The sequence below is a fragment of the Cupressus sempervirens genome, chromosome 9 (genome assembly GCF_028749045.1).
Source record: "Cupressus sempervirens isolate cs-2001-9-10 chromosome 9, ASM2874904v1, whole genome shotgun sequence".
NCBI lineage: Eukaryota > Viridiplantae > Streptophyta > Pinopsida > Cupressales > Cupressaceae > Cupressus > Cupressus sempervirens.
The window spans coordinates 413,512,331-413,527,981 of record NC_143126.1 but is presented as its reverse complement, the minus strand read 5'-3'; the positions used below and the strand labels follow the sequence as shown (position 1 = coordinate 413,527,981).

General features: G+C 37.5%; 1 protein-coding gene across 9 annotated transcripts in view; it reads right to left on the bottom strand.

Annotated features, from left to right (window-relative positions):
• LOC149539059 (NADH-ubiquinone oxidoreductase B8 subunit) overlaps window positions 1–13,435 on the bottom strand; it is a 46,892-nt gene extending 33,457 nt beyond the window's left edge. For 2 of the 9 annotated variants that reach the window (XM_089800408.1, XM_089800407.1), the window contains exon 1: window positions 13,205–13,432. In XM_089800408.1, coding sequence (XP_089656534.1) covers window positions 13,205–13,290 — 86 coding nt within the window. In that variant the 5' untranslated portion in view covers window positions 13,291–13,432. Of the gene's footprint in view, window positions 1–13,204 lie in introns of all 9 variants that reach the window. The other 7 variants (XM_089800405.1, XM_089800406.1, XM_089800409.1 and 4 more) reach the window with 7 other exon arrangements.
• Between the last annotated feature and the right edge of the window lie 2,216 nt (window positions 13,436–15,651).

Below are 15,651 nucleotides of genomic sequence, written 5' to 3'. Positions count from 1 at the left end.
CTGATACCATGTTAGTGAAATAGGATCGACTATTCTGTAACTTGTAATAGCACTTGTGGATCTTTTATGTGTGTTTCAAGTTACTATATGAATGAATATAAATGTGAAATAAAGAGACATGTCTCTTTAACATATAAACTTATATTAGTTATAGTTATAATACAAGTAATATACCCTCAATATATTATAATTGTTATATAACAATATATATAATAAGATATGTATATATCACTCTTATATATGTTAATTATTCCATACATAATATTTGTCATATATTATATTTTCTTTAAAAAATCAAGATATTTTCCCAAAAAAAGGTTGATCAGGATTTTCCCAATTTTTTCCAGAATTTTGGCCCACATTTTGTCAATAATTTTTTTCCCCTTAGCATTAGCTAGTAAGGAGGAAAATCAAACTTGTTGACTTCTTGCCTCCAAATCTGACAAGAACTCCACAAGCTCTTCATCTAAAAACACTGTGATTCTTTTCAAATGCAAATACATCACTAGCAATTCATTTTGTTTGGCCCGTCACAATAAGCACAACATTTCTCCTTTCCATGTCACTGTTTGTGATTGCTATTACATCACCATTGCCTATATAAGCTGAGTAGAAATGGATCAATCGAGAGCACTTTATTATGAATTTAGCTTTCAAATTACACAACACTGGTTCTTCTGAATCGTAAAAGATGGTAAACAAAACTTGTGAAGCCTAATGAGCATTTTGTGCCTACTTGAGGTACTCAAATATATGAGCAAAATTACCACAAACTGTCAAAAAGCTATGCAGATCTTTCACACACAGTTTTCATTTCAAAAATAGAAGTAACATCATTTTTGTAGCTTCTTGTGTCATTTGTAGGCAAATCATCTTAGTGAATACTGTAAAAAACAAACAAAAACAAGTTTTTATACCCCTATGCAGAAATCGCAACTACTTAGGGTATAGTCCCATGAAGAGAGGGGAGCCACTTAAACTGCTAAGAAGTTCAGGAGACTCATAAATCAGCTGGTCCCATGGCTTTTATAGGGCAAATTGTACTAAAAACAAATTGGTTGAAATTTTTTGGGACATTAGCAGTCTCATAATTCTATGGCACCAATTAATGCTAAAATAATTAATTGAGAGTCTTTGTAATGGCTGATGTATTTGATGTGGAACAACTGAACCAAATTAGGAGTTAAAACAAAGCTAGACTTTTTCATTAAGAACTACAACCCCCTCATGGATCGTACATCATAGCAGCCAGCCTTACTGGCTCATCTGACAAATGTTTCTTTGTTGCTTGGCATTTACCTTTTGTAGTTTTTGATTGATTTTGAGGGTTTGACTTAGAAGTTAAATACATTCTAGTTCTGAGCTAATGCAATGTATTTCTTTGCCCTTATGCATAATTTTGAAATACTGCATATCATAAATACATGTTTGATATTTTTTTGTGAAAACACACCCATCCTCAAAAAAAAATATCATTGTAACACCATCATAACTTTCACACATGACAATTTTTTTCCCATTATTTACAAACATTTCAATGTAGTAAACATATAATTATTGCACTATATCTTGCACACTTTTCTTGTAGAATATATAGCTATTGCAGGTTACATAAAAAGACTTTATCAAGATAAATCTGGTTGAGATCCCGCAACCCTTCTAGAAAAATATTTGAAGTATAGTTCATTAAACCCATCTTTCTATTGGAGTTCACATTTGAAGAAGGAAGCATGATAGATTGGCCTGAAACAATCCTCGCACTAAGACCAAGCACGGACCCTCGCCCTCTTGGCCCCAACTAGCAAGCACATAGGACATCAAGCAAGAGGCGGCCTACCTAGTGGAGTGTTGGTATCTACCCTCCCTATTCATGCCACATCTAAATTTATTTCACAGCATCCAATCACCATACAATTGGAATCAGGGAGCATGACAGGTTGGCCCAAAGCAATTCTCACACTAAGCCCAAAAGCGGACACTCGTCCTCTTGGACCCAAGTGGCAGGAAAATTGGATTTCTAGCATGGGGTGCTCTACCTAGTGGAATGCTTCTATCTGCCTCCCTATTCGTGACTCCTTATCCATCCTCTCGTGTTTCTGATTACTCCAACAATCAACCATCATAGAGATTGAAATGACTCCAATAGTGTCCAAGCTAAGCACAAGCACGAATACTCACCCCCTTGCCACCTTTAACCAAAAAAAAAAAAGACCCATGATGATAATGAAAATGAGTCAAATTTGTGATGTACTAATAATAATTGGACACATTTAAAGATGATCCAAGTTCCATAAGAAAAAAGTGTAAGCCCGGCCCATCCAATATAAAAGGCAGCCTGTAATCTAACCAAAAATGTAGGAAGCAAAAAATGAATAGGTCTCCTATTGCCTCTGTTGATGTTTTAGCCCAGAAATAGAGATAAATAGCAATAAAAAAGCATAAACAATTCACTGAACACTCAAAACATTTTTTTCCTGGGAAAACTCTTCGATAGGAAGGGGAAAACTCAGCCACACCAGCAAAAATATCTTTTATTGATCATAAAATATTCATGTACAAAGCTTTCCACTTGATTCATTTACAATATACCAGACTCTTCATCTTACACACGAAGGTCTCTTCAAATCCCAAATACAAAACCCTTCAAATTTCCAAAATACTCAACACTTCATATTTCCATATGCATGCCTCTTTACGTGTTGTATGACACACGTCTTTTTATATAATATTAACTTAAATAGAATCACAAAAAAAAAATTTAGTTAAAGATTACCATAACAGTCATAACAAACATATTTCTATCTCGTAAAATCAAAGATAAAGATCTCTAGTGCAGCTACAAACTTCAAAACTCTCTCTTACCAAGAGAGAGATCTTTAGTCAATCATGCACACATAGTTGCAACAAATTCACATAATATATGCTATCTCAACATAACATAATCCACCATAGTTACTGTTGTCACAGAGGTTTGGACCCTTGTCCAAAGTTTTTACCTAAGGACAACCTTATGAAACATGGAAACAACCTCCAAGCTATGGGACTTGAACTGTGAGGTTGAGTCTCCGGAGAAGGCCGGCTTCCTTTACTATCAGTGGGCACCTAACTACTCTTGGGGAGGAAAAGGGAGAAAGAATGCATGAAAGCAAATCTACCTACTCTAACCTAAGGAGGTGATGCACCAAAATAGTGTGTTCAAACCAATCTCTGCCCATACGTGCACTATTGAATCATCATGGCATCAAAAATATACACATTCAAACTTGCTTTAATCTAACAATCACATGCAGATCAGAAAACCCAAATGAATGACACAAGGAAAGAGAGGATTCACTTATATACCATTCATTGGACGAAAGAGATACAGTCATGTAAGATTGCAGATCTCTACAATACACCAATGAGAGGGAAATAGTTCTTGCACTTTACATCAATGGCTGAAGGAGATAAGGCAGAATGCCATATAGTTCAGAAGCAAAGGGAATTTACACATGAAATTGTAGAGCAATATCAGAGAAGTCAGAGAAAAGTCAACCTTTTACAAAATCTACAAAAATTGCCTTTATAGCTCAAGCATAACTGAGATATTTCCCAGCTGAAATTACTCTACAACCACTGTCATTAAGCCCTATAGAGATTAATCATGGAGATCTGAAAAAAATCTGCTCTGAGCACAGATCCAAATGCAATGATATCTAATCTCTGCGGAAACAGGGCCCTGTGAAGACAGAAACGGCGCCATTAAACAGTCTTGGTCGGGTAGATGGATCAGATCAGAGGTGATAGAGTGTTCTTCTTCGTTCAATGAGTTCATCATGCATCCAAGAGTGGTTGGCATTGATCACAGGGATCAGATCGCGCAGGAAAATTCGATCTCCTCCATTTCTGGCTTGTGAATCAGCAAGGTCAAACAGTCAACTGAATTTTGGCACCAGGATGAGCCACGTGGACCAACGATCTTCCTTTGTTTTGCCACTCCGCAGGGTCTCCACACGGTTGACCATGTCTTTTAACTAACCACATCACCTCCTCAAACCCTGACCACGACAATCACATAACCGCCAGCCCAACTATCAATGCCTTCATTGTTAATACCTTGGTCAGGCCCGCAAGGACACGTGTTGTTTAGGCGCTTCCCCGCAATGTTTAATCCTCATGCACTTCCATAGTGCGGGCAAGCGCTGATCGTCGATCTACAGAAGATCAATGATCGGTAAAGATTCTTTATATTACTGCGCTTGTTCTTCAAAATTCTGGGCCCACGAAACACTCGACATTTGTCCTAGCATCCAACTGGCATCACCCTACAGCATATGAAACCAGCCTAGCCCCACAAGGACACACGGCAACAAGACGCTTGCCCGCATTGCTTAAAGTCCTTGCATCTTCATATTGCGGGCATGCGCCAACCCTTGATTTCGTTTGAATCTACTGCGATCAAAGCTCTACAAAACTACATACCTGGTCAGCTGGATGGGCCAATGAGATACCTTCTTCATAGTCGGATTTGCCTGACAACTGCCACCGAGGACGAGCCATCAATACCTCTAAGAAAAGCGGGCCCATGACGTCACACCAACCGCGTGTCACAAAGGGGCATGCCCGCAATGTTTAATTTTCTTGCAACTTCATCTTGCGGGCATGCGCCAACCATTGATCCTGGGAGATCTAACGATGCTTGTAACACACGCTTTCTGAACCTGCGTGAATATCCACTGTGACATCACATGGACGCGTGTCGCCAGGGCACTTGCCCGCATTGTCAAAAAGTCTGACGAAGCTCTGAATGCAGGAAAGCAGGCACCAATAGAATCACCAACTCACCAGCCACCTTATCCACCCTACGGCCCACAAGAGAACATGGACCCACTTGCCACATGTCGCTAAGGGGCTTCCCCACAATGTTTAAAGATTGCTTGCTTTGTTAATGCGGGAAAGCGCCCACCGTAGATCTGAACCAGATCTGACGGTGCAGAAAGTTGCAGGCCGACGGAAAACTTAGGAAATACCATAGGTTTTAAATGCTTTATTTTTCGTATTTCCAGGGCATTAAAATAATATAAAAGATGGAAGGTGACCGTTGGGTGGGGCGAAGTATTTAAATTCAAATCTTTTGGCGGGGGCAAAGAATGGTAACAGTTGTATAAACCCAAAAATGGTCGCCTAGACTATGGGGCCCCATTATTCAATTTATCAATTTATCAAATTTTCTGAATCAATGGTTTGTAATATATTCAAATCAATGTCCTTGATCAAATTCGATTTATTTCATTTCTAAGATTGATCATTTTATTCCAAGTCTTATTTAATTAAAAGAAAATCCTCTCTTTTAATTAAATAAAATAAAATCCCCATTTAATTAAAAGAAAACCTCTCTTTTAATTAAACAGTTCATCCACATTTAATTAATTAAGAGAAAAAACTATCTTTTAATTTAATTAAATATCTTCTATTTAATTAAAAAGAACTTGCTCCCTTTTAATTAAATAAAAATCCCACTTAAATATCTCTTTTGATGAAAAAAGGAAATAAAATAAATTCTTTTTATTTAATTTCTCTACACTTAAAAATGTGATCTAAGTGGGATTTATCTTTCCACTTTCTCCTCAACCACTCCTCTTTTCTAATTGGTGGAATCTTGTCTCACATGGATCACCACTTTCTTCTCAACCACTCCTTTTTTCTCATTGGTGGAATTTTGTCTCACATGGATCAAGCTCTATTATCCCATATTGGTTGTGAGAAGCCTCTCACCTCCATAATTTCCTTTATAAGGGAGAGCCCTCTCCTCATGTTAGACACCGATGATTATGCTATCGTTATGCTGCAGGTTTGAAGACGAATTTTTGAAGGAGTTTGAATACAAAAGCTTTTTGTGAAGAACTTCTATTTTCTTGTCTTTTTCTCTCTTGCACCCATCATGGGCTTTTAGCTTAGATCTTGCATTTATAGATTAGATTTTGCTTTCATAGATTAGATCTTATTTTCATGCATATTTGAAGATCATGGAGACTAGCATTCTTGCTTTTCCTCTTTGAATCTCTCATCTCATGGTGTACTTGCATGGGCACAAAAATAGGTCAAACTGAGGGCCTCCATTGCAAACCCTTGCACTCTATGAGTAGAGAGCTATGGATCGATTTGTGAGGGCTCATTCTTGAGTTTTCTTACATGTAATGATTCATAGAAGTGTGACAACATTTTAGCACGCAACAGTTACTTCATAAAAAAGGAGTCATACACATGAATTTCACCATGCTTGCTCGCAAAGGGTAGAACGAAGACTTTAATTTCAATACTTCTCCCAGAGAAGGATGCATTTCCACCATGCTTGCTCGCAGAGTGTGGTCCGCCATACCTACTCGCAGAGGGTGGAACGAGGGCTTTCACCTTAGACTTCTCCCAGAGAAGAATGCATTTCCAACATGTCTACTTGTAGAGGGTGCCCAACGTACCTACTCGCAGAGGGTGGAATAAGGACTTTCACCTCAGACTTCTCCCAAAGAAGAATGTATTAATAACTGAGATTTTCTCTTAACAAAGACTCCCTCTCATCAGAGACAATTTTAATATTAGTGACTCTCTCTCAATAAGGACAACTTTAATAACAGAGACTCCCTCTCAGCAAGGACAGCTTTAACAAGAGAGACTCCCTCTCAGCAGGGGCAACTTTAATCACAATAAGATATCTGATATATCCTCCCTCTGAACTGAAGTAGTCTCCCTCTAAATATGTATCATCAAAGCAACATTTACCTCATTGCTTCTTTGTTGCACCCTGCAACCATGACATATATTAATAACTCATAACCAGCAATGTTAAAAGCAATCATTATTTATAATCAATATTCAAGAGATTAATACTTATCTCTTTGTTGTCTAATCTCAACATGCACACAAAAGAGATCGTGACTTGTGCCTCTACAACCATTGCAATGCTCATTGCATAATGTTTACTATCAAAAATCTGATAATGATATCATTAGAACAATAATAGTTATCTCCTTATCATCTAATAACACCTCTGAATAGCTTCTAAAGGAACACCTCTAGCCCTGATGTTGTGGTTTAATCTTTATAACACCAAGGTATGATAAGAAATACATTGATCTACAAAAAACGAGTTAGCAACTTCTGTGTGTGATGGCACCTCCAATCATTTCCAAACACTTGCATAAATTTGGACCAAAGGTTACTTCTCTTTCACAATTTAGCCATTAATCAACCATAACATGAACAATCTGTTGACAGTTTTCAGCCACAATTCAAGACTTCTAGCAATCGAAACTCAAATACAGACGAGTAATCTCTTCATGTGAAATACAACTATAGAAAAATGTATTCTCAAAACACAGAAATGTCCAACTTTCAACATTATAGAGCCTGATCACAACTTATATAAACCAAAATGTATAAAACCACAGTCCAAAAATAAATGAGATCATGCAGCACAATAAACTGAGTGCTCTACACTGCACACACGAATTTTGTTTTTGTCTTATTTGTGAAGTGATTAGAACATCACAGAAAAACATCATGCAAATAAAAGTTTTAAAAAAAAACTTTGAGCTACATCCAATAGCAACCGATAAACATAACCACTCTCTTACAACAAAACCTGTCAAACTATGCTTCAAAGTAATTTAAACATTAATAAAACCTCATCACACGAACTCTATCAAATGCTAGTCATTAAAATGACTATAAAAGAAAAAGAATAAAACCTGAACGCTGAAGATGAATAGACATGAGCGGAATCTTCTACATGACTGATGATATGAACAAAAAAACGTCAACCAACGACCGCATACAATGAAAGATGCCAGGAAATAACAAAAAAAGCATGCAGCTTAAAGACATAGAGACGGTAACAATTAAGATTTATCCCAAGGAAAATCTTCTCCAATTTATGATAGACAAATCACCGACCAAGTAATAAAGAACAATTATAAAACTTATGCAACGATCCCCCAAAAATATTAATGCACACCTGCAAAAGAGTCTTCATGACTAAAAAATAAAATCTGATGAGCGTAACGAGATGGAACCAACCGGCTAAGACATCAAAATTGATTGTACAGAGACAAAAAGAACTAGCCGAGTCAATAAATAAACCGATAGAAAAACAGATGCCAAAAACTAGACAGCAATGCAAACAATAGTCTCACAATAATAATAGATAGCAACAACAGGACAAGAACCATAAAGCTCAGAAACACAGAGACAAGAATGCATAAAGCCTTTGAGAATCAAAACAAAAGATGAGAATAAAAGCCGAAGACACCAAAGTATGATACCTCGTAACTAGTGACGAGAGATAAAGGAAGCAAACCAGAATCTTCATACGGAATAACAACAACATGAATGAACAATCGTAGAGACATGCAAAATGAACCACAGAACAATACATGATAGAGAGAATAAATAAGGCTGTAAAGAGCATCAACAGAGACAGAGATCACCACGACATAACAAACAATAAATTAATACACCTCCTGGACAGTCATCTAAACACCTATACCTCCGACCATTCAAGAATCATGAAATCCCTTGAATGAAAAAATTCATACCTTCATACATGTCATTGCCAATTAAGAGGTTCTCATAGAACAGGAAGGGACGGTTGCAAGAATTGATGACATCCACAAGTATATTGATATCAATGCCAATTTAAGACTGAAGCGTTTATAAGTGATGTGGCTTAATAAAAATATCTACGTTGAAGATCAAGATGACAGAAAGAGTCATAGTCCATGAATTAAAAGAACGGCTGCGGCTGAAGAAAGAAGAATTTGAGGCAAATCAGGAGAGACTGAAGCCACTGAAAGAGGACAGTCTGAGAAGCTCCCCTATGAGCAACAGGAATCTGCAGGGATTTAATGACACGAAACAGTCTATTGGGTCATCTTTGACCTCAGATTCTAAAGCCCGTCACTTGATCCTTAGCAATGAGTTGTGATCACAATCTATATTCCACACAACTCCTTGTCCTCCTTCCTAATCAAATTATTAGATACCAAAATCCTTCGAGTCAAATGCTCATTAGGAATTCCTGAAACTTCCCAAGATGTGCGCCACAACTATAAAAAAGGTTTGAATAAAAAAATAAGACACGGGCGACAATGATTTCATAAGATTCACACGCTACTTGCTGAACCATAGTATATGATCATAAACATTAGCACTTGAGCCTCAAACAATAAAGACCTTCCTTAATTGCTGTTATCTAAACCTGGCTCTGATACCATGTTGATGTTTTAGCCCAGAAATAGAGATAAACAGCAATAAAAGAGCATAAACAATACACAATACACTCAAAGCATTTATCCTGGGAAAACACTTCGATAGGAAGGGAAAAACTCAGCCACACCAGCAAAAATATCTTTTAATGATCATTAAATATTCAAGTACAAGGATTTCCACTTGATTCATTTACATTGTACCAAGCAATCACATAAATGGATTGCATTAGACTCTTCACCTTACACATGAAGGTCTCTTCAAATCCCAAATACAAGACCCTTCAAATTTCCAAAATATTAAACACTTCATATTTCCATATGCATGCATCTTTGCATGTCGTATGACACATGTCTTTTTATATAATATTAACTTAAATATAATCGCAAATATTTCTTTCAGCTGAAGATAACTATAACAGTCATAACAAACATATTTCTATCTCATAAAATCAAACATAAAGGTCTCTATCACAGCTACAAACTTCAACAGCCTCGAGGATTTCATCCTTCTTCTAGGGGAGGATGAGGAGGGAAACTATTTAGGAATGTTTCGAGAGTGATTGGCACAAAGTAAATTTTGTTGGGGCCTCAAAAGGCAACCAGGGGCTTAGTGGAGTTGGATTCATCACCAAAGACTCGTCGGGCAACATCTTAGTACTTGGTGTTAAAGGGTTGAAGAACGGAACTAACAATGAAGTGAATCTCAAGCTACTTAGGGTTGGCATTGAGAAGATACATTTGTAAGGTGATTCATTGTTGGCAATAACAACGATCATAAATGGGGAGGTTAATGCTGGGCATTTAAAGAAATATGTGAAGGTAATCAGATCAAACGTGAAGCGATATGAGGACTTATGGGTCACTCATTTCAAAAGGGAAGGAAACTCAAAAGTAAATGCACTTTCTAATCTAGAGGTCCGGCTATTTGACTCAGAAAATAAGGAAGTTGTAGATGATTTGAGGAATATTAGGGGGAAATGGTTGGATTGGGATGTGTAGAGGTGTGATCGAACTAGCCATGGGGCGAGTTGACCAATTTTGTTAATGATTTATGGGAATCCTTTAAAGTATATAAACCACAGCACTTAAGAGTCATGTCTTGAGATGATGGAGTGGGAGGAGTTTGGACATATGAAATAAAAGGCCATATCAGCGAATGATTTCAGTAGTACCAAAGTGGTGGGAGAACCAGGGTGTCATTCATTCCTACACCTGCAAACTGACTGATGTCATTATTCGGAGATTGGGGACAATTTTAGGGATGTAATGATCTGGAAGACATTGAGGCTTATAAACCAGAAACTGCTACATTGTGAGCCAAGTGTCATTGTTAAAATTGCAGTTTAGGGCAAAAGATGGAGGCAAATATATAAAAGGCGGCCTGTGATCTAACCAAAAATGTAGCAAGCGAAAAATGAATAGAACTCCTATTGCCTTGAGTGTTTTTTTCTGGGGCAGGATGGGGAGAGGGGAACTGTATGGGAATGTCTCGAGTGTGGTTTGCACAAAGTAAATTTTGATGGGGCCTCAAAAGGCAACCCGAGGCTGAGTGGCGTTGAGTTTATCTCGGTGCCTAAGGGTAGAAGAACGAAACTAACAATGAGGCAAATTTCAAGCTACTTACTGGGCAATTCAGTAGGCATTTAGGGTTGGCATTAAGAAGATACATTCAGAAGGCAATTCATTGTTGGCGATAACAACAATCATGAATGGGGAGGTAACACATGGCATTTAAAGAAATATGTGAAGCTATTCTGATCAAACTTGGAGCAATTCGGGAACATCCAGGTCACTCGTGTCAAAAAGAAAGGAAACTCGAAAGCAGATGAACTTTCTAATCTAGAGATTAGGCTATTAGACTCAAAAAATAAGGAAGTTGTAGATGGTTTGAGGGACATCAAGGGAATGGTTGGAGTGGGATGTGTACAGGTGTAATCATACTATGGGGCGAATCGAACAATTTTCTAAATGATTTGTGAGAAGCCTTTAAAGTGTATAAACCACAGCACTTAAGAGTCATGTCTTGAGATGATGGAGAGGAAAAGTTTGAACACATGGAATAAAATATCATATCAGCAAATGATCTCGGTAGTACTGAGGTGGTGGGAGAGGCAGGGTGTCATTCATTCCTACACATGCAAACTAACTCATGCCATTATTGTGGAGATTAGGACGATTTTACTGATGGAATGATCTAGAAGACATTAAGGCTTATAAACCAGAAACTGCTACAATGGGAGCTGAGTAACATTGTTGAAATTGCAGTATAGGGCCAACGGAGGCAAATTTCACTTTGAAGACACTCCATTTGCAGCACTCATTTTGTGGGAGGTTGTCAAGACGCAGACTGAAAGGGATTTCCAAAAAATGGATGGAAATGTCAAATTTATGTGTGGTAGAGACTTTGTTAGGGAAGAATTTCTTGGAGGCCAGTTATCGATATCGCATAAGTGTGCACATCTCATCCATGGTTTTCGTGTGGACTTTGCTTCTTGTGGATTATGAGGACGATTGTTAAGCCCCAGCAGATAAGGACTCATGCAGATGGTGTTGTTTGCAGAACCCACGTATGGCTTCCGAGCTTTGAGGGAGGGTTTGAGACTGGTGGAGGGATCCAGAGGAAGCTATCAGCCCTTCCTTACCTGAAGCACTACAGTAAGCCCTTCCGTAACTGGAGCACTACAGTGAGGGAGGAGGTCCGCATCAGAGAGGCGAAGGTGTGATGGAAAAAAATTAAAGAGAAGGAGATTTAGGAGCAGATCAGAGAACGCAACAGAGCTATGGGAAAGAAGATGGCAAGGAAGAGTTACAGTGAGGGAGTCGTTCCAGATTACAAGAAGCGCAAAAGTGGTGGTCTCTTTGTCCTAGAGGGCAGCTCGACTTCTTCAGCTAGGAAAAGGCAATAACAAAGGAAGGTCCAGGTTGATCTGGAGCCTGGTCTTGTATAGTTTATGCCTGTGCTGTGTGGTTTCACATGGGGACTCTGTGCTTGTTTTGTCTACCTTTGGTAATTACATGCATAGTTTAATGATGTAAAAGATACTAGCTAGCTGTGCAATATCTTAACAATTTTGTTTCAATCAGAATTAAGGTGTTGTGGGGGAATATCAATGAAGTCTGAAAGCAGAATGTATATAATGCAGAAGCATCCCTTTTTGTGTGGCTGGGGGAGGGCTGATATAAACAAAATTAAGGATCTGTAAATGGTTATTTCAAATATAAATATTAAATAATCAATATTACCGAGCCAAAAAAATTACAAAAAAACATAAAGTTAACCAACAATGGATGTATTCACCATCAATTTTTATCCCTAAATCCCCTAGACCTCAATTTCTTGTAAGCAACAACGAACACTAAAATCCCCTCGAAGACACTCTCCTATTCGAAATACATCTTCTTGTTAAATACGGCTGCCCTTCTCCCACAAGTTTTGAAGTAATGGTAAAAGCATGATGCGCATTGAAATTTCCCAGGTGCAATAAGGCGACCTATTACGCTGGTGAACATATAGCGATATCGGGGTATCGCGATTAACAATGGAAATACAATTGATTGTGGCCTACCCTTCTCCGCAGAATTTAAAAACCCTCATAACATCGCCTACCAAATAAAGACCGCTCATAACCTCGCCCAAAATTACTAGAAAATAATTGAATAAAAACGGAAGCACGTTCCTTCCGCGCATCCAAACCAGATAATACAGCATTCAATAATCTAATTTTGAGCTCCCTAGATCAGCACAATTTAGAAATAAATTTATTAAAAAACAGGGCGATTCTATACTAAAATAGTCCTCAAATGTCAAAAACAGTAAAAAATAATAAAATATACAAGCATTGCTATTCCGAGATGTTTACTATTTTGATGGATCTCCGATGCTCTGATTGAAGATGGTATGGTTATTGAAGATTAAGGTTTCCGCTCTCTGAAATTAGGGTTTTACGATGTAGGAGAGAAACCTGGTCGCATTGCTCGATGGCGAAGCTTGACAGAGATGAATGCGAAGCTCCTTCAGATTTCGAGACAGTTGTGCCCTCCAAGCCATTTCTTCCCTGAAATTTTCCCTGATTTCTGCTGATCTGTGTATCTACTCTCCTTTTTTCATTGCAATATTTTAATAATTATTATAATAATCAACTTAATAATAATTATTCATAATATATTTCATACACGAAATAGAACTTACTCCTAATTTGGTAAAGCATTCATGGTGTGCGAAATGGACGCTTAACCTATTTAGAAAGATTCTGCTAAAATTTAATACAAAAATTCTTAATAGGGAAGAGGGGTCATTAGTTGAATTAAAGCTTAGACTTTTGTTTTACTTAATATAAAAAAAAATAGTAAGAAATAAATAATGATTTTTTTTATTAAAATTGACTAATACTTGAATACATAAGTCTACGAATGTCATAAAAAAATTATAAATACATAATTAACAAGTGAAATATTTTTTTTTTTTTTTTTTTCAAATAAAGTATCATTACGATTGACTAAAAGTAGGTAACATGTATGTAATGTCTTAGTCGAAAGTTGTGAATCTTTCATTGATTAGGCTAGTAGCTATGAACTTTTCCCCTCGCACTAGAAAGTCTTATGGTGTGAACTCCTTGATACATTCATATTTGGAAGTGAGTCATGTTGTCTTTATTGCCAATTCATAGCTTTACAACCAATCTTTGGTTGTGGCTATGTATGTTTTGGATTGTTGTGGTTGTTTGGTTCTTTGCCTTTAGGCACACCAAAGCAAACTTACTAGGCACATTCAATGACAATTATTGGTAGCTAACAAATAGAAGTAGTTATTTGCCATCGTGAGAGTATACATCATTTAGGGCACCAGTTTATATGATATCCTCCTCATGCATGGAGATGAATTTCAGGTGTTGTTTGGGGCACCCTCATCTCACAATAAAGGGGGTGAGTGGTTTCTCATGTGTGTTCTCATGGGGCAATATAGGTTGAATCCCCTTCATATTCTATAGAAATGACTCTCGATTCATGGTCAAAGGAAGGGTTTTCTCCTACAAGGGCTTCCTTCTTGGCAATTGCCTACTTTGGATTTTTTTATCTAAGAGACACTTTAGTTTTGTAAACAAAAGGGCGGTCTAAATCTTAGACAAGTTACTATGATTAAAATTTGATGCCATCTTGGCAAAGGGGCTATTTGAGTGAGGAACTTTATTCTAAGAATAGGTTCATTAGATAGCTTAGCTACTTTTTGCTTGGTCTTCTAGAGCTTCATTATTAGATCTCAAAATTGTCACTTCTTCTTGTAGAAGAAAATTTAGAAATTTATCTTTGTACAAGAAGTTTTTCAAAGGGGTAATTTATAATAAGAAAGACAACATCATTCTCATTTTATATATGCTTGCGGGACAGAGTATGTTGATGGTTGAATCTTACCATCCAAATTTTAATCCTCTTGTAAGATATTTTCAATTATGTTAGTCCAGGTTCCTTTACCAAATCTTCTCATATAATACTAGTTAGAATCATGTTTTACAAAATAGAAAACTCTATTGTCAACTTTGGATCCTTGACGGTAATTCAAGAGATTGCACTCACACTACTTAGTAGTTTGGTATAATTGGAAACTGTTGTGGTCCCACAACGCACACCCCATTTTGAGTCATAGAATGGGGAACCCCTAGTTCCAAAATTTATCTATGAGGCATTCAGTTTGAAGCCTCCCCTAGGTATAGGTCAAGCCTTGTCTTCAATCGAGCATAGGCAAACAGGTTATAAAGCAAAAAAGTCAGTTTAGGGGAAGATCTTTTGCTTCGCAAGTGAAGGTGTGCACTTGCGCATCCTCAAGGGGTTAACGCTTGCGCTAGGGTCTACAAATAGACCTTGACATCCCCTCCATTGTTCATTATCTTTTGCTCTCCCTTCTAGACATGCACCCTCACACCTCTTCAACCTCTAATGTTCCTCTATCCAGATCTCACACCTCCTAAAGTAAGGGCAACCTTTTGGAGGTGCGCATATGTGCATGTGTAGACCCTCAAGAGGTGTTCAGCTCCACAACAAAAAAACATATAAAAATGTCTTCCAATAGAATTTTAAAAAAACTAACTTTTAGCAAATCTAAACATGGGCAGGTGCACTATGTGCACAACTGCGCACGTTACCTTAGTTCAAAGAGCACACTAGTGTAGGTGCGCTAGTGGCAAAATAGGCATTTCAAGGGTCTAGATCAATTTAACTAGTTTTTTCCTTAGTTTTTTGTTAGTTTGGGCACTAGTTGAGTCTCATTTTAGTCTTTCGACATTAGATTACTAATGTTTTTTCTTCTTTTGTGCAAATATAATGGCATCACCATCATCCTCTACGGTAGTGAAAATGACACCAAAACCTGTAGCATTCAAATACCAAGGAGCTCCTAGAATGTCTAGATTACAAG